The 19887-nt window shown below is 42.7% G+C and overlaps 1 protein-coding gene across 1 annotated transcript; it reads left to right on the top strand.

Moving 5' to 3' along the window:
* Positions 1–486: 486 nt before the first annotated feature.
* On the top strand, positions 487–1768 carry LOC142098705 (hemoglobin subunit alpha-5-like). The gene is made up of 3 exons (XM_075181522.1): positions 487–629; positions 1162–1366; positions 1594–1768. Exons 1-3 carry the CDS (start codon positions 535–537, stop codon positions 1720–1722), a joined length of 429 nt encoding a protein of 142 aa, XP_075037623.1. The 5' UTR covers positions 487–534; the 3' UTR covers positions 1723–1768.
* The last annotated feature ends 18119 nt before the right edge of the window (positions 1769–19887 follow it).

Here is a 19887-nt window from a genome sequence, read left to right as displayed (position 1 = left end):
AATACAGCATATTTGGACAGATCAATTTTTCACCTTTAGAAGGTGAACAATTATATTTTTAAATAATATTGTGTGAAAATAATTTGTGCTATTTGTGAAATATCTTTTTCAATGTATTTATGAAACCATTTTTTGAATGTTATAGTTTGCAAATGCTAAAAACAAAGAGCACAGATAATTCAAATGTAAACCTAGAACTGTAAATAAATTGTATTTATTTAAGACAAACCCTGCTTTACACATGAGCTAACATACAGTGTGTTGTTGTCAGGCTAGAAATTCTATTGTCAAAGTATGTCATGTGCTATACTCTGCATATTGTGGTTACTGTATGTTGAGATAAAGAGATTTATTACTATATCAGACAGTATAGACCCTGACAACATTATTTTGTTTTACAGATGAGAATATGGGTGTGACAGACGTCGTAGCCAATAGAAATATATTTAGGTCAGGTTATTTTAAATTAATTTCTCTTTAAAAGTGCAAGAAAGTTGTGCTGTCCAAGTCATCTGTACTAAACCTGATTCAACCATGCATTTCTCTGATGCAGAAAAGGCAGCCATCGCCGCCATCTGGGACAAGGTGGACGGCCATGCTGATGATATTGGAGCAGAGGCTTTGGAAAGGTAATACTAAAATATCCTCCTAATTATTTACAGATTATCTATTCAATAGATTTGTTATTCAACTGCCCTTTATCTTTTTGTAATACTCAATTATCACTGCTAATTTTATTTGCACATTTGATGCTACTTGTCCCCATAATATGGGACACCAAAAATAACATGTGAGCATGAATTCTTTCCCTACCTAATGAGTTTTATGATTGGATATATTATACATAGACTTATTCATTGTCAACAGAACAAACTAATGAAAATCTGACTGTTGCGATTTGTGTCATTTATCCTGAAGTATTTCTTCAGACCTTTCACCATAGTAGACACACATCTGTAGATCTAATTTTTTCACAAGATTTGCACCAAATATACTTTATTGCAAGAAATGTGATTGGAACATCATCCAAAATATTGTTTATAACATTTTAGATTTAGATAACAATAAAAGGTAATTTGATCAAATAGCAGCACAATTGAATGACACTGTTTTAACACCTCAGTCATTTATTTATTAATCATATATTTTAATTCCATACAGACTGTTCCTGAGCTTCCCTCAGACCAAAACCTACTTCAGCCATTTTGATCTGAGCCATGACTCCAAAGATCTCCACAACCACGGAGGAAAGGTTGTGAGAGCCATTGGAAATGCTGCCCATCATTTGGATGACCTTGCCCATGCTCTGTCTTCCATCAGTGACCTTCATGCCCAAAAGCTCAGAGTTGACCCTGGCAACTTCATGGTAAGTAATTTAACCTTTTTACTTTACTACTAATTGATATAGAACTGATAAAATAAAATTAGAGATGCAGAACTATTTTTTAAGTTACACATTATATATTATTTGTCCACATCTTACTAGAGCTATAGTTACAATCATGTACAAATAAATGATTCTCAGTTAAAATACATTGTTCATATCTGTTTGTAATTACTGTGATTACAAATATCAATTGGTTTTTCTTGTAGCTGCTGTTTAATGCCATCCAGGCTACTCTGGCTGTCCACTTCCCTAAGGAATTAAACGCTCTTACCCAATCTGCCTGGGACAAGTTCCTCTCTGCAATGTCCTCTACCCTGGTTTCCAAATACAGATAAACTGGTCCTCCTGGGGTGACTGCTGGACATTGCAATGTCTTAGTCATTATCAATTTTTCAATAAACTGAATTTCTGCAGATCATAGTTGTCTGTGTCAATAACTACCTTTTGGTTTTGAAACTTATTTATATTTATAATGTTGTCTGATTTGTAATACAGTTTTCTTTCTTGAAACAGAACTAGCACACAAAACCCATCTAATAATTGAAGTAGATATGAAATACTTGAATTTGGTAATTGTTTAATATCACAAATGTAAATGTTTGCAAATAGCTATAAGCCTTTACATCCAGCACACATATCACACCTGTCTTTAACTTCAATAGTATATTATTATTTTTTCAAGGATTATGGGGTACAGAATGTAAAAAGAAGGGGGGAGGGGAAGTAAGGGAATGACAAAAAAAAAGAAAGGGTAAGAGGGGTACATAGTGGAGAAGAACACATTAAACAATACTGCTTCTATACCACATTATAGACTTTAGGGAGGAAGACCAAATTGGCTTCATCACAGTTTGTGAGAGATACCCTAATCAGGATCACACCTGTCTTTAGAATTCTGTCTAGGCAGCTGCTCATATCGGACCTCATTTAGAGTTGGACGCAAAGTCCGTTTTAGGCGCATCCAACAAAAAAACACTACCACGCCGTTGCAGAAAGCACCAAATCCGCCTGCAACTTGGACGCAATTAACACTTGCGACAGCTTGCGACTCACTACGAGAGAATGGAAGGAACACGGATTTGTGAAGGCTTGACCATGTAAATACATCCTAGTCGCAGTGAGGCGCAGACGCAACACACGTCAAAACAGGGCTAAAGCTGTGCGGCAGGAATTAGGTGGCGCAAGCGTTAGCTAGCTGCAGGAACTGCTCGCAGCTCGATAGGGTATTACGAGTGGGATGTAACTGGGGTTTCTTGCCACTCGTAATACCCTACCAAGCTGCGGCACACTCCCTCTCATACACTTCTTAAACAGACTTTGAGTCCGACTCTAAATGAGGTCCATCATGTTCACCCACTTTTTATAGGAAAGCCAGATTTATTCCCATTTTCCTTTGTGATGTTAAATAATGGCCAAATATAATTATTTTGCTATAATGAATCTGGTATTAGCCATTGTAAGCGACATGGCAGTTATCACTTAAAGACTGTATTAATGTGTACTACTACATTACATGCAAATAAAGTAGTTGAGGTGTATCCAACGGGTATATTGGCCTCAGGTTTTATATAGGGTATAACATTTCTACATAAACTGGCTACAAGAGCAGAAACAACCTCTGAAGGCTTGATATAACAGTCCATGCACCCATATTACAGATCTTTCATGTCTTTTTTACACAAGTTTTAGTTCTTCAAAAATCAATCCATCCTAATAAATAAATGTAGTTACTCATAAATGCTTTCTTTTCCCTCTATTTCCTGTATTTACCCCTTTCGCTGTAATTTTTTTGCACTTTTCCTGTTTACGTCTTTGCCTTTATTAATGATCAGGGGCAGGCTGGGCCAGGGGGCAGAGGGGCATCGCCCCATCCCCCCCCCGGGCCGCTCAGTCCAACCGCTGCCGTCATGTGATGCGGCCACCTGTGCGCCCCCTGGTCTGCAATTTGCCAGCCCACGCCTGTTAATGATTATACTATCAAGAGTTGTTCGTTTATTTATTAGATATTTTTTGTCATGGAACTTTATATTACACATATGCATATGCGAATCCTGCACTGTGTTCTGTCTGTCTGCATATGACAAGTTAAGTATAGCCAGAGTGTACTTATACCCATATTGAAATGGAAATGATTCTTGAGATCCATTTGTACTTGAATACGGGTTGACGTATGTGCAAGTTAAGTCCTGTTTTTAAATGAAAATTTCGTTCACTTTGTGTTCCAATATGAATCAGGCCCACAGTGTTCAAAAAATATATAAAAGCCTAATTATTTCATACAAATTTATGAGATCTATTTCTATTATTGGCTAATAATTACAACTAAGGGGTATATTTACTAAACTACGGGTTAAAAAAGTGGAGATGTTACCTATAGCAGCCAAACAAATGTAACTGTCATTTTGAAGAATGTACTAAATAAATGATAACTAGAATCTGATTGGTTGCTATAGGCGACATCTTCACTTTTTCAAAACCGCAGTTTAGTAAATCTAGCCCTAAATGTGAATGAATAAAATGTATGAGAGAATATGAGAAGAGGCACTCAAGCATATTTTAAGTAGAGATGAGCGGGCTCGGATTATCGCAATCCGAGCCCACCCGAACAGTGCGGATCCGACGGCGATCCGAGCACTGTTCGGGTATTTCCGGCGGGGAGAAATACTGAAAGTGAGGCTGAGCTCTAAATCCCGCCGTCGGATCTCACGAGACTCGGATTCTATAAATTCCCCGCTTGCCGCCGCCATCTTCAGTGGGGCTCAGATCAGGGAAGAGGGAGGTTGGTTTTTTTAGTGCTGCTGTGTCCTGTCATTCTGTCCTGCTGAGTCCAGTGGGGCTTTGTCCTGCTGAGTCCAGTGGTGCTTTGTCCTGTGCTCTGTCCTGCTGAGTCCAGTGGTGCTTTGTTTAGTGCTCTGTCCTGCTGAGTGCAGTGGTGCTGTGTCCTGTGCTCTGTCCTGCTGAGTCCAGTGGTGCTGTGTCCTGTGCTTTGTCCTGCTAAGTCCATTGTTATTAAAAATTTATAACAAAATTATAAAAAAAATAAAAAAAAATTATAAAAAAAATTATACAAAATTATTAAAAAAATTATAAAAAAACTCTAAAAAAAATCCTACTGCAATATATAAATACGTTCACTGTTGCTGCAGTCCAGAAATATTATTACTTCAATATTTAACTACGTTCACTGTTCCTGCAGTCCAGAAATATTACTACTGCAATATATGAATACGTTCACTGTTCCTGCAGACCAGAAATATTAGTACTGCAATATTTAACTACGTTCACTGTTCCTGCAGTCCAGAAATATTAGTACTGCAATATATAAATACGTTCACTGTTCCTGCAGTCCAGAAATATTAGTACTGCAATATTAAACTGCGGTCACTGTTCCTGCAGTCCAGAAATATTATTACTGCAATATTTAACTACGTTCACTGTTCCTGCAGTCCAGAAATATTAGTACTGCAATATATAAATACGTTCACTGTTCCTGCAGTCCAGAAATATTAGTACTGCAATATTAAACTACGTTCACTGTTCCTGCAGTCCAGAAATATTAGTACTGCAATATATAAATACGTTCACTGTTCCTGCAGTCCAGAAATATTAGTACTGCAATATTAAACTACGTCCACTGTTCCTGCAGTCCAGAAATATTAGTACTGCAATATATAAATACGTTCACTGTTCCTGCAGTCCAGAAATATTAGTACTGCAATATTTAACTACGTTCACTGTTCCTGCAGTCCAGAAATATTAGTACTGCAATATTAAACTACGTTCACTGTTCCTGCAGTCCAGAAATATTATTACTTCAATATTTAACTACGTTCACTGTTCCTGCAGTCCAGAAATATTACTACTGCAATATATGAATACGTTCACTGTTCCTGCAGACCAGAAATATTAGTACTGCAATATATAAATACGTTCACTTTTCCTGCAGTCCAGAAATATTAGTACTGCAATATTTAACTACGTTCACTGTTCCTGCAGTCCAGAATTATTAGTACCAGTGATTAAACTACGTTCACTGATCCTGCAGTCCAGAAATATTAGTACCAGAAATTAAACTACGTTCACTGTTCCTGCAGTCCAGAAATATTAGTACCAGAGATTAAACTACGTTCAATGTTCCTGTAGTCCAGAAATATTAGAACCAGAGATTAAACTACGTTCACTGCTCCTGCAGTCCAGAAATATTAGTACCAGAGATTAAACTACATTCACTGTTCCTGCAGTCCAGAAATAATAGTACCAGAGATTAAACTACGTTCACTTTTCCTGCAGTCCAGAAATATTAGTACCAGAGATTAAACTATAATGGAGTACAAAAATTTGGAGGATAAAGTAGGGAAAGATCAAGAACCACTTCCTCCTAATGCTGAAGCTGCTGCCACTAGTCATGACATAGACGATGAAATGCCATCAACGTCGTCTGCCAAGGCCGATGCCCAATCTCATAGTAGAGGGCATGTAAAATCCAAAAAGCCAAAGTTCACTAAAATTAGCAAAAAAAGAAAATTAAAATCATCTGAGGAGAAACGTAAACTTGCCAATATGCCATTTACGACACGGAGTGGCAAGGAACGGCTTAGGCCCTGGCCCGTTTTCATGACTAGTGGTTCAGCTTCACCCAAGGATCTAAGCCCTCCTCCTCCCCATCCCTCTAAAAAATTTAAGAGAGTTAAGCTGTCATCAACAACACAGCAAACAACTCAGCCTTCTAAAGAGATGGTATCACAAATCCCCAAGGCGAGTCCAAAGGTGTTGGTGGTTGCGAAGCCTGACCTTCCCATCACTGTACGGGAAGAGGTGGCTCCTTCCACCATTTGCAGCACGCCCTCTGCATATGCTGGAAGGATCACCCACAGTCCAGTTACAGATTTGGCTAATGAAGGTGTGAATGTTGTACACCAGGAGGAGGATATTGATGTAGCTGGTGCTGAGGAGGAACTTGACGAGGAGGATGCTGATGTTGTTATCTTAAATGAGGCACCAGGGGGGGAAACAGTTGTTGTCCATGGGATGAAAAAGCCCATCGTCATGCCTGGGCAGAAGACCAAAAAATCCACCTCTTCGGTCTGGAATTATTTCTATCCCAATCCGCACAACAAATGTATGGCCATATGTACCTTATGTAAAGCTCAAATAAGCAGGGGTAAGGATCTTGGCCACCTAGGGACATCCTCCCTTATACGTCACCTGAAGAACCTTCATAATTCAGTGTTTAGTTCAGGTCCTGTGGCTAGGACCGTCAGCAGTCCAGGGACACCTAAATCCCTTGGTCCTGTTGTATCCACACCAGCAACACCCTCCTCGTCAATTTCCTCCACAATCTCGATCAGAGATAGTCCTGCAGGCCATGTCACCGTCATGACTGAGTCCTCTTCAATACGGGATTCTTCCGGAGGATCCTGCAGCGGTACGCCTACTACTGCCGCTGCTGCTGTTGCTGCTGGTAGCCGGTCATCTTCCCAGAGGGGAAGTCGTAAGAACGCTATGTCCTTCACTAAACAGTTGACTGTACAACAGTCGTTTGCCATGAGCACCAAGTACGACAGTAGTCATCCTATGGCAAAGCGGTAACTGCGGCCGTAACAGCTATGTTGGTGTTAGACGTGCGTCCGGTGTCTGCCATCAGTGGAGTGGGATTTAGACAGTTGATGGAGGTATTGTCTCCCCGGTACCAAATCCCGTTGAGATTCCACTTCACTAGGCAGGCGATACTCGGGATGTACAGAGAAGTACGAAAAAGTGTCCTCAGTGCTCTGAAAAATGCGGTTGTACCCACTGTCCACTTAACCACGGACATGTGGACAAGTGGTTCAGGGCAAACTAAGGACTATATGACTGTGACAGCCCACTGGGTAGATGCATCACCTTCCGCAGCAACAGCAGCAGCAGCATCAGTAGCAGCATCTCCAAAACGCCAACCTCTTAGAGAAACTGAGGGAAATAATCTCACAGTGGCTTACCCCACTTACACTCTCCTGGGGATTTGTGGTGTCAGACAACGCCAGTAACATTGTGCGGGCATTACATATGGGCAATTTCCAGCACGTCCCATGTTTTGCACACACAATAAATTTGGTGGTGCAGCATTACCTGAAGAGTGACAGGGGTGTGCAGGATATGCTTGCGGTGGCCCGCAACATTGCTGGACACTTTCGGCATTCTGCCACTGCCTACCGCAGACTCGAGCAACATCAAAAAAGCCTCAACCTGCCCTGCAATCACCTCAAACAAGAGGTTGTGACGCGCTGGAACTCCACCCTCTATATGCTGCAGAGGATGGAGTAGCAGCAAAAAGGCCATTCAAGCCTACACAGCCACCTACGACATAGGCAAAGGAGTGGGAATGCGCCTGAGTCAAGCGCAGTGGAGACTGATTTCCGTGTTGTGCAAGGTTCTCCAGCCGTTTGAACTTGCCACACGAGAAGTCAGTTCCGACACTGCCAGCTTGAGTCAGGTGATTCCCCTGATCAGGCTGTTGCAGAAGCAGCTGGAGAAAGTGAGGGAGGAGCTGTTAAAGCATTGCGATTCCACAAAGCATGTAGCTTTTGTGGATGAAGCCCTTCGTACGCTTTGCCAGGATCCGAGGGTGGTCAGAGGAATACATTCTGGCCACCGTGCTCGATCCTCGGTTTAAAGTGTATGTTTTGTCTCTGTTTCCGGCGGACACAAGTCTACAGCGGTGCAAAGACCTGCTGGTCAGGAGATTGTCCTCTGAAGAGGACCGTCATATGCCAACAGCTCCTCCTTCATTTTCTTCCACACCTATGGCTGTGAGGAAACAGCTGAGATTTCCTAAACGACCCGCTGGCGGGGATGCTGAGAACATCTGGTCCGGACTGAAGGACCTGCCAACCATTGCAGACATGTCTACTGGCGCTGCATTGGATGCTGTCACCATTGAAAAAATGGTGGAGGATTCCTTTGCTGACACCATCCAAGTAGACATGTCAAACAGTCCTTATTTTTACTGGCAGTAAAAAAAGCCAGTTTGGAAGCCCCTGTACAAACTGGCTCTATTTTACCTGAGTTGTCCCCCCTCCAGTGTGTACTCCGAAAGAGTTTTTAGTGCAGCGGGGAACCTGGTCAGTGAGCGGCGAAGGAGGTTGCTTCCGCAAAACGTTGAGAAGATGATGTTCATAAAAATGAATTATCAATTCTTCAATCAAGACCAGCACTGGCCTCCAGAGACTACAGAGGGACCTGTGATTGTGGAGTCTAGCTGGGACGAATTGATAATGTGTGAGGATGAGGAAGTACACACTGAAGGGGGCGAGGAATCAGAGGATGAGGACGACATCTTGCCTCAGTAGAGCCAGTTTAGTGTTAGGAACTTACCTTGTTCCCGTTCCGCTGCGCTGTCAGCGTGATCTGACAGCGGTGTCTGATCTGTTCAGAGCTTCTTCTGTTAGCGCTGCCGCACTTCCGGGTTCTCCCTGCTGCCGATCATGTGACTCCTGGGTGGGGAATTCAAACTCCTATATCTCCCCTGCTTTGACACGCTGCCTGTGTCAGAGCAATGTGTTTCCTGTTCCTGGCTACAGTTCCTGTGTCCTGACTCCTGTGAACCTGCTCCCTGTGTATCCCTCTATTCCTCCTACTCCTGTGTACCTACCTGGCTGTGACCTGACTATTCTTTGGCTTATCCCTGGCACTACGCAACTGGACTATCTCCTGTGTACCGACTCGGCTGTGTTACCGACTATTCTCTGGATCTCCCTCTGGCACCGTATACCTGATCTTCTGTGTACGGACTCGGCTGTGTTACCAACTATTCTCTGGATCCCCCTCTGGCACTGTATACCTGATACCTTCTGTGTACCGACTCGGCTGTGTTACCAACTATTCTCTGGATTTCCCTCTGGTACCGTATATCTGATATCACCAGTGTACTGACCCGGTCGTCTCTCTGGACCCAAATCCTGCCACGCACCCATTGGCTCTGTGCATCTACCGGTTACTGTTCCAGACCTACCACGCCTGGAATTAACGGTTAGTGCCTGTACTTGCACCGCATTGTCTATTTTCTTGTCTGCCTGCCATCACTTAGAACTTTCTCCCTTACGTCAGTAGGCTAATGTGGGGGCCGCGACCTGCGGTTCTTCGGCAGCAAAGTCCACACTACCTTGCGGTGGTTCTTGGTGAAGACCGGAAGGCCGTTAGACTCCGCGCCCTAGGTAAGCCTGTGCTTATACTGACTAAGGCATCAAAATCGTAACATTTAGTTTGTACAGGGAGAGATGAATAGCTTTTTTTGTGTGGGGGCCCAAACAAACCAATCATTTCAGCCACAGTAGTTTGGTAGGCCCTGTCGCTGAAATGATTGGTTTGTTAAAGTGTGTATGTCCTATTTCAACAACATAAGGGTGGGTGGGAGGGCCCAAGGACAATTCCATCTTGCACCTCTTTTTTTTCTTTGCAAGCTCGTTTTGTGGGGGTCAAAACAAACCAATCATTTCACCCACAGTTTTGTAGGCCCTGTCGCTGAAATGATTGGTTTGTTAAAGTGCGCATGTCCTATTTCAACAACATCAGGGTAGTTGGGAGGGCCCAAGGACAATTCCATCTTGCACCTCTTTTTTTGCCATTATGTGCTCTTTGGGGCCTAGTTTTTCAAACTGCCATCCTGTCTGCCACTGCAGTGCCACTCCTAGATGGGCCACGTGTTTGTGCCGCCCACTTGTATCGCTTAGCTTAGACATCCAGCTACCTCGGTGCAACCTTTTGGACTAAAAACAATATTGTGAGGTGTGAGTTGTTCAGAATAGACTGGAAATTAATGGAAATGAATGTTATTGAGGTTAATAATAGTGTAGGAGTGAAAAAAAAACCAAAATCATGGATTTTAGCACTTTTTATGCTTTTTTAAAAAAAAAATCAAAACCCAAAACCCAAAATCAGAACCAAAACCTTTAGTGGGGTGTTTTGGCAAAACCAATCAGAACCCAAAACCTCAAGTTAATCAGAACCCAAAACACCAAAAGTAGCCGGTGCACACCCCTAATTTTAAGAAGTTGGATTTTTGATCAAATATCTGAATGTTACACTTAAGAGAACTACATCATAGAAAGATCGAACCACATTCTTGTTCATATGGTAAAAAATATGCAAATAGATGTGCACCTTCCAAACAAGTTATAGGAGTGATACACTGACCACTGCAACCTACTTATACAATCACCTATGTGCTATAAAATGTAAAAACCAGGCACAAGTCACCTGAGACTATTCAAGTGCAAAATCTATGTGCACAATCTATAGGACAAGTGCTCAAATTGTGAGCCAGAAAAAACAGAAGGTGTTTTGTCATAATACAATGCTCAAAGCAAAACTAACAGATTTCACAATCCTAAAACTTGCAAATTCTCAGACTTTAAGTCACAGTGTGTATTTTGATGAGTGTCCTTCCTCATTAATGATAATATCCACATCCTCTGAAAAAATAATGGAGCACTTTGGCACTTTACAAATCAATAATAATAATAATGTAAGAGTGAAACACAATAAATATTGTAACCTATTTCTTGGAAAGAGATCAGTAAGTTTCTAGGGGGACTATACATCCAGCTAATATTCCACTTTAATGAAGTTTCCGCATCTATAGCATTGTTGGCCTGAATCATTGTAATGTCTTTAATGGATATCTTTTCACACTAAAAAATATGTTAAATATCCACAGCAATATAAATAATCCTTATGCCTCTCTTTTGCCCTCTCCTTAGAATTTTTGACCTTTAAGAAAATTTTTTGCTTCAGCACATGGATGCACATTGGTGAGTACTCTGTGCCGTAAACAATGCAGATAACGTTGCTCTAGAAATGGAATCTGTCCTCTTTTCATTCATTTTTCTGGTCCTTAGAAGGGGTTTGAGGGCCATTACTAATGGATGAGAAGTGAATAGCACCATTTGCAATTAAATACACTGTATTGATAATGTTTGAATACTTTGTTGTTTGGAGTTTTGTACTGATGCTGTATAGTTTATTCTCCCACTTTTTATTTGCTTATGTTGCATTTGTCAATATATAAGTTTGGCATTTTCAAAATATTTTGGGGGGGATTACAATGTAAGATAGTTTTATATTAGTTTTAGAACTGCTTGTAAAAAGGTGTTTTGTTTTTTTTGTCCTAAGCCACTTTTGGACATGATACAGGTCCAAAAGTCAAATACATTAGCATTTATATTCTAATGTTCATGTACAAACTATGTAGGAGCCTGAGGAATGCATTGTTTTACTTAATCACGCAATCAGTTAGATTTAGGGGTGGGCAGGGGGGGATTAAACAATGTAAATGTTTTTCATTTGTAGTTGTTTTATAATTTGTAAAACTCTCTTTATATTATAGTAAAATGTCAGATACTGGCCATGGGGGCAAGAAATAGGCAGCAACATAACTTTACATTTCAAAAAATTTAAATATTTCCACTCGCACAATAGACGTCTGTCAGCCATCAAAAAAATACGCAATTGGGAAGAAATAACGCAACAAGTGAACGACCATCGCTCTTGTCGTCAGACGCACAATGAAATTAAGAAACGGTAAAATTAATAGTTTGTCAAAATCAAAAAATATTTTGAGATTACTGTAAGCATAGTTCAAGACTCACGACTGTTACTTTGACACATATTTTACGAGTGTAAGTTATTTGTATCTAAAGGCCAGATTTGTACCTAGGAAAGGTGCATTGTAGTGTCAAAGAGTAGTTGTACAAATTTACATGTTACTTTCAGTCAATTATCCACCCAAGCCAAGGAACACATATTTAGCAGTGTGTGTGTAAGTATGTTTTTGACGTGTAAATTGTAACAGAACAATGTGATGTTCCCTGGTATTTACTTTAAAATTGTTAAATTAATATATTGATCTCTTTGGTACAGCTGGGCTGACTATACACAAAATTTAAGAAAAAATTTATAGAGGCAAGGAGGCATGCTCAAGGAACGGGTGGTGGCCCACCACAGGACGCAATATTAACGCCTCTTGAGGAGCAAGGAAGTGTGGAAATTTCAGAGAAGTCTCTTGTTGTGGTGGGCCGAATTGATACCGGCAGCGACCCACCCCTAACACGGTCGTTATCTCCCCTAGGCACATTCAGGCTATATACTATTGTTGTATGTTTGTGTTTTGTTTATGAACATTTTGCACCTCTATCAGTATGCACATCATACTGACTCTAATTTCTTTTCTCATTCTCAAATTTGTTAATCTTTGGCTGCAAACTAACCCTAGACCTAAAATCTGAATCATCTGAATGGATGCATCACTATTGTCATTAATGTAATGTTTTATATTTTCAATGTAAACCTAGCCTTTTTTTTTTTTGACAGAGCCGTTGCAGGAGGCACAAAGTCAAGCTGCGACTACAAATATAAAACAAGTGGAGGCGGCTGCCTGTGATGTTGAGGCCCCTTGGAGGGAGCCTGCAGAACTCTTGAGGCAGGAGACACTTTCGCACATAAGCCAACACTTTGAAACTGCCACTGAGTTCCTTGACTTCAACGTTCATAATATGTGTAACGATACTTACCTTCCTCGCTCCCCCGCCGCTCCATCGGACCCGGAAGCCGCACTTCCGGGTTCAGCGGTCACATGACCACCAGACCTGGGCCGGGAATTCAAATCTGGACTTCCTATTTAAACAGCGCACTGACACTCTAGGAGTGTCAGAGCAACTTACCTGTTTCTGGCTCCTGATTCCTGTGTCCTCCTGGTTCCTGCTCCCTGTATGTATTGATCTCCTATGTACCGACCCGGCTTGCTGACCCTTCTGGATTCTGTTTCCCCTGTGTACTGGGTCCTTTTTCCATTTCCGAGATCATCAATCCAGTAGCCTTCAGACTAAAATTACCACGTTCTCTTCGTATTACAGATGTTTTTCATGTTTCCTTGCTGAAACCAGTGATTAATAACAAATTTTCCACTCCTTCCAGAGTTCCTCCTCCTGTTATTATTCAGAATCAGGGTGAATATGAGGTGAAACAAATCCTAGACACTCGTAAAGTCAGAGGTTCTGTACAGTTCTTGGTAGACTGGAAAGAATATGGCCCTGAGGAACGCTCCTGGGTAAGAGAGGCTGACCTTCATGCCCCCGTCTACTCAAACTTTTTCATAAGAAATTTCCCTGTAAACCTGTGTAGGTGTCCGGAGTCCACCTTTAAGGTAGGGGGTACTGTAACGATACTTAACTTTCCTCGCTCCCCCGCTGCTCCGTCGGACCCGGAAGCCGCACTTCCGGGTTCGGCGGTCACATGACCGCCAGACCTGGGCGGGGAATTCAAATCTGGACTTCCGATTTAAACAGCGCTCTGACCCGGCTAGCTGACTTTGCATCTGTTCTGGTGACCCGTGTACCGACCCGGTTTGATTGACTCCGAGATTGTCTCCCAATTCTGTCTGCATTTGCCTACCTGTGTACCAACCCGGCCTGTCCGACTATTCTCATCCTGCTCCTATTCTGCTGTACTACATCTTGAGGCAAACCTGAGGACCGCGACCTGCGACTCCTGGCAGCAAAGCTCATCCCGCCTTGCGGCGGTTCTTGATGAATCCCGGGGAGATCGTTAGACTCTGCACCTCAGGAAAGCCAGCGCTAATCAAGATTAGTAGTGTATCCAGTAATCCGTTACAGTTTGCTCTGACCAGGGATCCAGCGGCTAAAGATCTACTGGAGCATTTAGTGGGAAGAATGGACAAACAGGAGGCGAACCAAGAGCAACTTTTAAAATTCCTTCAGAGTTTATCCACTCGGCTGGACGTTGTTCAAAACACCTTAGTGGCCACCGGACCTCCTGCACCAGTGATTGCGGCTCCGGACACCCTTCTGCAGCAGCAGCTTCTTCCTCCCAGTTGCGGATACCTAAACTGCCTAAATTTGATGGAGACCCTAAACTTTGCAGAGGATTCCTGAACCAATGCTCCATTCAATTCGAACTGTTGCCAGGGAATTTCCCTTCTGAGAAGGCTAAAGCGGCCTATGTGATATCGCTGCTCTCTGGTCAAGCTTTGGCGTGGGCATCCCCGTTATGGGAGCGGAATGATCCTATCCTTCTTAATTTCGCCACCTTTTTGTCCACTTTTAGAAAGGTTTTTGAGGAGCCAGAAAGGGTCTCCAATGCCGCTGCTGGGTTGTTGCATCTCCGCCAATGGAACCAGTCCGTGGGTCAGTATGCTGTTCATTTCAGAACCATGGCCTCAGAACTCCGCTGGAACGATGAGGCTCTTGTTACTACATTCTGGCAGGGTCTTTCAGATCGGATCAAAGACGAGCTGGTGTCTCAAGAACTCCCTGCAACTTTGGATGATCTCATCTCCCTCTGCGTTAAGATTGACCTACGTTTCAAGGAGCGTAATTCTGAGAAGGAACAGTCTCGACGCAGTATGATCCGTTTAGCTCCTAACTTCCAAACACCTGTTCTTCCGCCCGATGAACCGATGCAATTGGGAAGGACCCGCCTGTTGGCCGAAGAGAGAGAGAGGATATTTCGTAATAAGTTATGTTTATATTGTGGAGAGAGCGGCCACCTTCTGAACTCTTGTTCCAAACGTCCGGGAAACGACAAGGCCTGACGTGTTCGGGAGCGGTATCGTTGGGCCTCCTTTCTCAGTCTCCCTCAATCCCTTATAATAATGATTGTCTCACCATCCCTATTTCCTTACAGTCAGGACATCATACATTTTCTCAGTCAGCCCTCCTAGACTCCGGGGCTGAAGGGAACTTCATTTCTGCCGCCTTGGTGAGGCAATTCTCCCACGCAAGCATTGGAACAACCTATCTCCCTTTTAGCCATCGATGGGGGAAGAATTCCTGAAGGATCCATCCTTGTACGCACCACTCCTCTTCTTCTTCAGATTGGAGCACTCCACCAGGAGAGTATCTCTTTCTTTGTGATTCACAAATCTACCAATCCAGTCATCCTTGGACTACCTTGTTTCTGCTGTGGCACAACCTGTGATGGAGAGAGAGTGGGGAGTAGGGTGGAAAAAAAGGGGGGGAGACAGTAAAGACAAAAACAGCCGATCTTAGGGTGCTGCTGGTATGGGATACGTATACAGCTTCTTATGTAGTTTGGTCTATACTTATTTAGCTTTGTTTATAGCCCTAGTGCCGTGTATACTGTGGTGGTGGTAGTTGTGGTTTTGAGCGTATGGCCCTTATGGGTATTGCGGGCAGGAGGGTTAGACTGCCCTGTTTACAGCTCAAAGTCTGTAGCTCGCAGTAAAAACTGCTATCCTTGAAGAGGCTTGTTGTTTGTAGCTCAAAGTGCTAAGCTTAAATGCTCTTGAATTGGGGTGCTTCTTAATATAATGTAGCTCAGAATGTAGTGCTATCCTGTTACCAGGGGATGTGGTATGGTGTAAATATGTATAATTTGTCTAATGTAACGAATATGATAGAAGGTGCTAAAAATGTGCGGAGATATGTGCTGAGTAAATATAGTGGGGCTAAGGAGTATAGGTGTTAGGGATGTGGATTATGGGCTATTATTGAGGCGTGTGTGTGGAGGTATTTGTTATAGACGTTTTGCTCTTTAGCTCTTAGAAGAGCAGTTTTAGAATGGTCTTACTTAGTGGCTGTTCTGGGCACGGTGCCGTTGGTGGGCGGGTGGCTGCTGATGGTAGATGTTGATTGTAGCGCTTGACGAGCGGTCGGGGTGGCTGCGGCTGAGCGGCTTCCTCCTGTTGGTCTTGGAACGCAGATGTGCTCCAGCTGCCTCACTTCCGGTATTGGGTTGGAACGCACAGGTGCCTGTGCGTTCCACTGCAGAGTAGGGCTCTCCGCGTGTGTGTCTCTTGCCCTCGGGTGTGTATCACCTTATGTGGAGCGGCTTGTGAATCTGTGGTGCTTCTCCGCGTTCAGGTTTCTTTGGTTGGCTTGTCTGGATCTTGTGAGGTGTCTATCCAACGTGTTTCGTCCAGAGACTTCATCAGGGATGTGGCTTGTGTGTTGGTAAAATGGTCTTCTTATCCTTTCCTTCCAAGTGTTGTCTCCACATACATCCACACCAACCTTAACACCAAGTCAAATTTCTTCCCACAACATATGAAAGGATCATACATCAAAACCTTCGAAACCCTAGTCGAGAAAGACCTCGACAAGCTAAAAGACAAAAAGGTAAGACCACCTAACCTCTCTCCACAGGAAAAACAAGCTCTCAAAAACCTAAAAGAAAATAAAGACATCGTTCTTAAACCAGCTGATAAAGGAGGCGGAATAGTCATCCTGAACAAGACAGACTTCCCAGAAGAAGCGAAAAGACTCCTCAACGATAAAACAACATACAAAAGATTGGAACAAGACCCCACTAGCAAATACCAAAAGGAACTTCAAAAACTACTGAGCAGAGGCCTGAAAGACGGAATACTGAACAAAAAAGAACACAACTACATCTACAAACCACACCCAAGGATACCAGTATTCTACTACTTACCGAAGATACACAAGAATACAGAAAAACCACCTAGAAGACCAATAGTATCAGGCATTGAATCCCTTACCAGCAACCTCTTAGAGTATATCGATAAATTCCTGCAACCACTAGTGACTACACAAAGAAGCCACCTCAAGGACACGACACAGATCCTGAGAGCTTTGAACGAAATCAAGTGGGAAGAGAGCTACACCCTAGTCACGTGTGACGTGACCTCCCTCTGCACCATCATAGACCATAGCAAAGGATGCAAGCACAGCAACCACTACCTAGGAAAAAACCCAGACATACCCAACACGCAGTCCAACTTCATCATAGAAGCCATCTCCTTCATCCTTGACCACAAATACTTCTGGTTCGAAGACACATACTACAAGCAAATCACAGGGACCGCAATGGGGACGAAATTCGCACCAAGTTACGCGAACCTCTACATGGCAAAATGGGAAGACGACAACATCTGGAACAACAACCCCCACCATAATGATCTGGTCACATGGAAAAGGTACATAGACAATATTTTCTTCATATGGAAAGGCAGCGAAACAGACCTTCTCTCCTTCCTGCAACACATTAACGACAACGATCTCAACCTGAAGTTCACCTCTAACTCCAGCAAAACAAAAGTAGAATTCCTGGACCTCACGATATACGTGGAAAATAACAACATAAAGACAAGAACATACATGAAACCAGTCGACTGCAACAGCTACATCCCGGTCAGCAGCAACTATCACAAGACCTGGCTGAGAAACATCCCAGGAGGGCAATTCAGGAGACTTAGAAGGAACTGCTCCTCCAAGGAAACTTTCAAGGCACAAGCAGACACAATGAAGCAAAAGTTCCTGGAGAGGAAATACGACCAAGATCAACTAAACCAAGAACTGGAAAAGGTAGAAAAACTGGAAAGGGAGGATCTCCTTTCCTACAAAAAGAAAGAAACAAAAGAAGAAATTACACCACTGTTCATCACGAACTACCACAGCAACCACAGAAAGTTTGAAAACGTCCTGAAGAAACACTGGCATATCCTATTGGAAGACGACCAAATCAAAGAATACTTACCGGAAAAACCACGGGTAATATATAGGAAAGCAAGAAACCTGAAAAACATGCTAACGGCCAGCTTCATCCCAACAAACGAAAAAGAAAAGAAAAATAAAGAAACCTGGATAAAAGAAGGGAAGAAGGGTTTCTACCACTGCAACAGATGCACAGCATGCAAAACCACTAGACAAAGCTCCACGAAACCATCCACCAACTTCACCTCACATTCAAACGGAAGCAAACACAAGATAGAAGACAAGATGACATGAGACTCCACGGGAGTCATATACCTACTTGAGTGTCCCTGTGGACTTCAATATATAGGAAGAACCATCTGAAACCTGTAAACACGGATTCCAGAACACATAAGGAACATAAGAACAGGAATACAGAACCACAGTGTATCAGAACACTTCAGAGTAACCCACAATCAAGACCCTACAGGACTGAAGTTCATAGGCATCAAACACATCCCCAAACCGTGGAAAGGAGGAGACTACATTAAACTGATCTCGCAGGAAGAAGCAAAATGGATCCACGAACTAGGAACCATAACGCCGAGATGCCTCAACATTGACTTCGACCTGGGAAGTTTTCTGTAAGTATACATTTCCCTCTTCCTTCCCCCCCATCCCCCACTTAAATCCCCCACATCCAACCCCTCCCCCATATTCCAACTACACCAACTATTTTAGAAAACAACCCACTAGGTATATAATATTTAATAAATTATATATAATATATATTATATATTATATATATAAACAATAACATCATTTATAAGAATCAATTAAAAGTTTATTGGATAAGTATTAGAGAATACCTGGAAAATATCCTAAATATTTTGAAATAATATCTCACCTTAAATACTAATTGGGCCTAATTTAATTATTTATCATCAACTCCACTAATCTAATAATCAATAACCACCTGCCCTATAAACCCCCCAACCCCCCCATTCCCTCCCCATTCACCCACCCAAAAATTTGGATAACCCCTTATTATCAATGTACACCCCACTCTCATCCAATCTCACTAAAATTACCAATATATACCACCCACCCAGCCTTGAAATTATACCCCCTCCCTAGTTCTCTCCCATTCCCCATCCCAATGCCACCTAAACCCCCTATCCTCCCTTCCCCCCCCACCCAAACCCCCCTCCCCCCGTCCTCCCCCCGCCCCAGACCACTAACTACTGTCACTTAATATATTTACTAATTATATTTACTATACTCCTAAAGCCCTATTACCCACCATCCCCTATCAATCCCAAAAATCTGTTTGCACACCTAAATCCATCACTATAATTTATACCCATCTCCACTGAATTTTAGACGGGGACTCCAGACGTCCTCTTTCCTTTCCCCCGTCCTATGCATGACCCCGTATCAGTCCTCTTCTCCCCCCAGCCCCGAGGGATGAACTCACTCCACTATAATGTCTATTATCCCCATTTCCATCTCCCCACTCAAATTTAATCAAATCATTTATCATCTCCTTAGTTTAATTTATCCCCCGTCCGGGATTAACAACCCAGTCGCACGCACCAGTAAGTTAACTCTTACACGCCCAATCCCGACATGTCCCGTAATAAATACCACTTATGTTCCCCCAATCTCAATTTAATTCACAAAAAAACACATCAAATCCCTCCCAGCACCTACTATCATATTCATTACACTAGACAAATTATACATATTTACACCATACCACATCCCCTGGTAACAGGATACCACTACATTCTGAGCTACATTATATTAAGAAGCACCCCAATTCAAGAGCATTTAAGCTTAGCACTTTGAGCTACAAACAACAAGCCTCTTCAAGGATAGCAGTTTTTACTGCGAGCTACAGACTTTGAGCTGTAAACAGGGCAGTCTACAAGCACGGGAACTGGAACACCCGGAACATCCGTAACGGCAGCAACCACCCTCAAAATACACAAATCAAGCGCAGACGTCCCTGGTAAGCCCTCCCAAAAGGGTCTCTTCCACCCACATCAA

Source organism: Mixophyes fleayi, chromosome 7 (assembly GCF_038048845.1).
Source record: "Mixophyes fleayi isolate aMixFle1 chromosome 7, aMixFle1.hap1, whole genome shotgun sequence".
Taxonomy (NCBI): domain Eukaryota; kingdom Metazoa; phylum Chordata; class Amphibia; order Anura; family Limnodynastidae; genus Mixophyes; species Mixophyes fleayi.
Note: the sequence above shows the minus strand (reverse complement) of the source record. Positions and strands in the feature narration are given on the sequence as shown.

Bases quoted from the DNA above. Each gene is read 5' to 3' on its own strand.
- LOC142098705 (XM_075181522.1), top strand. From the start codon at position 535: ATGCATTTCTCTGATGCAGAAAAGGCAGCCATCGCCGCCATCTGGGAC. The intron at 630-1,161 runs GTAATACTAAAA...AATTCCATACAG, and splicing joins GGAGCAGAGGCTTTGGAAAG to ACTGTTCCTGAGCTTCCCTC. The intron at 1,367-1,593 runs GTAAGTAATTTA...TTTTTCTTGTAG, and splicing joins TTGACCCTGGCAACTTCATG to CTGCTGTTTAATGCCATCCA.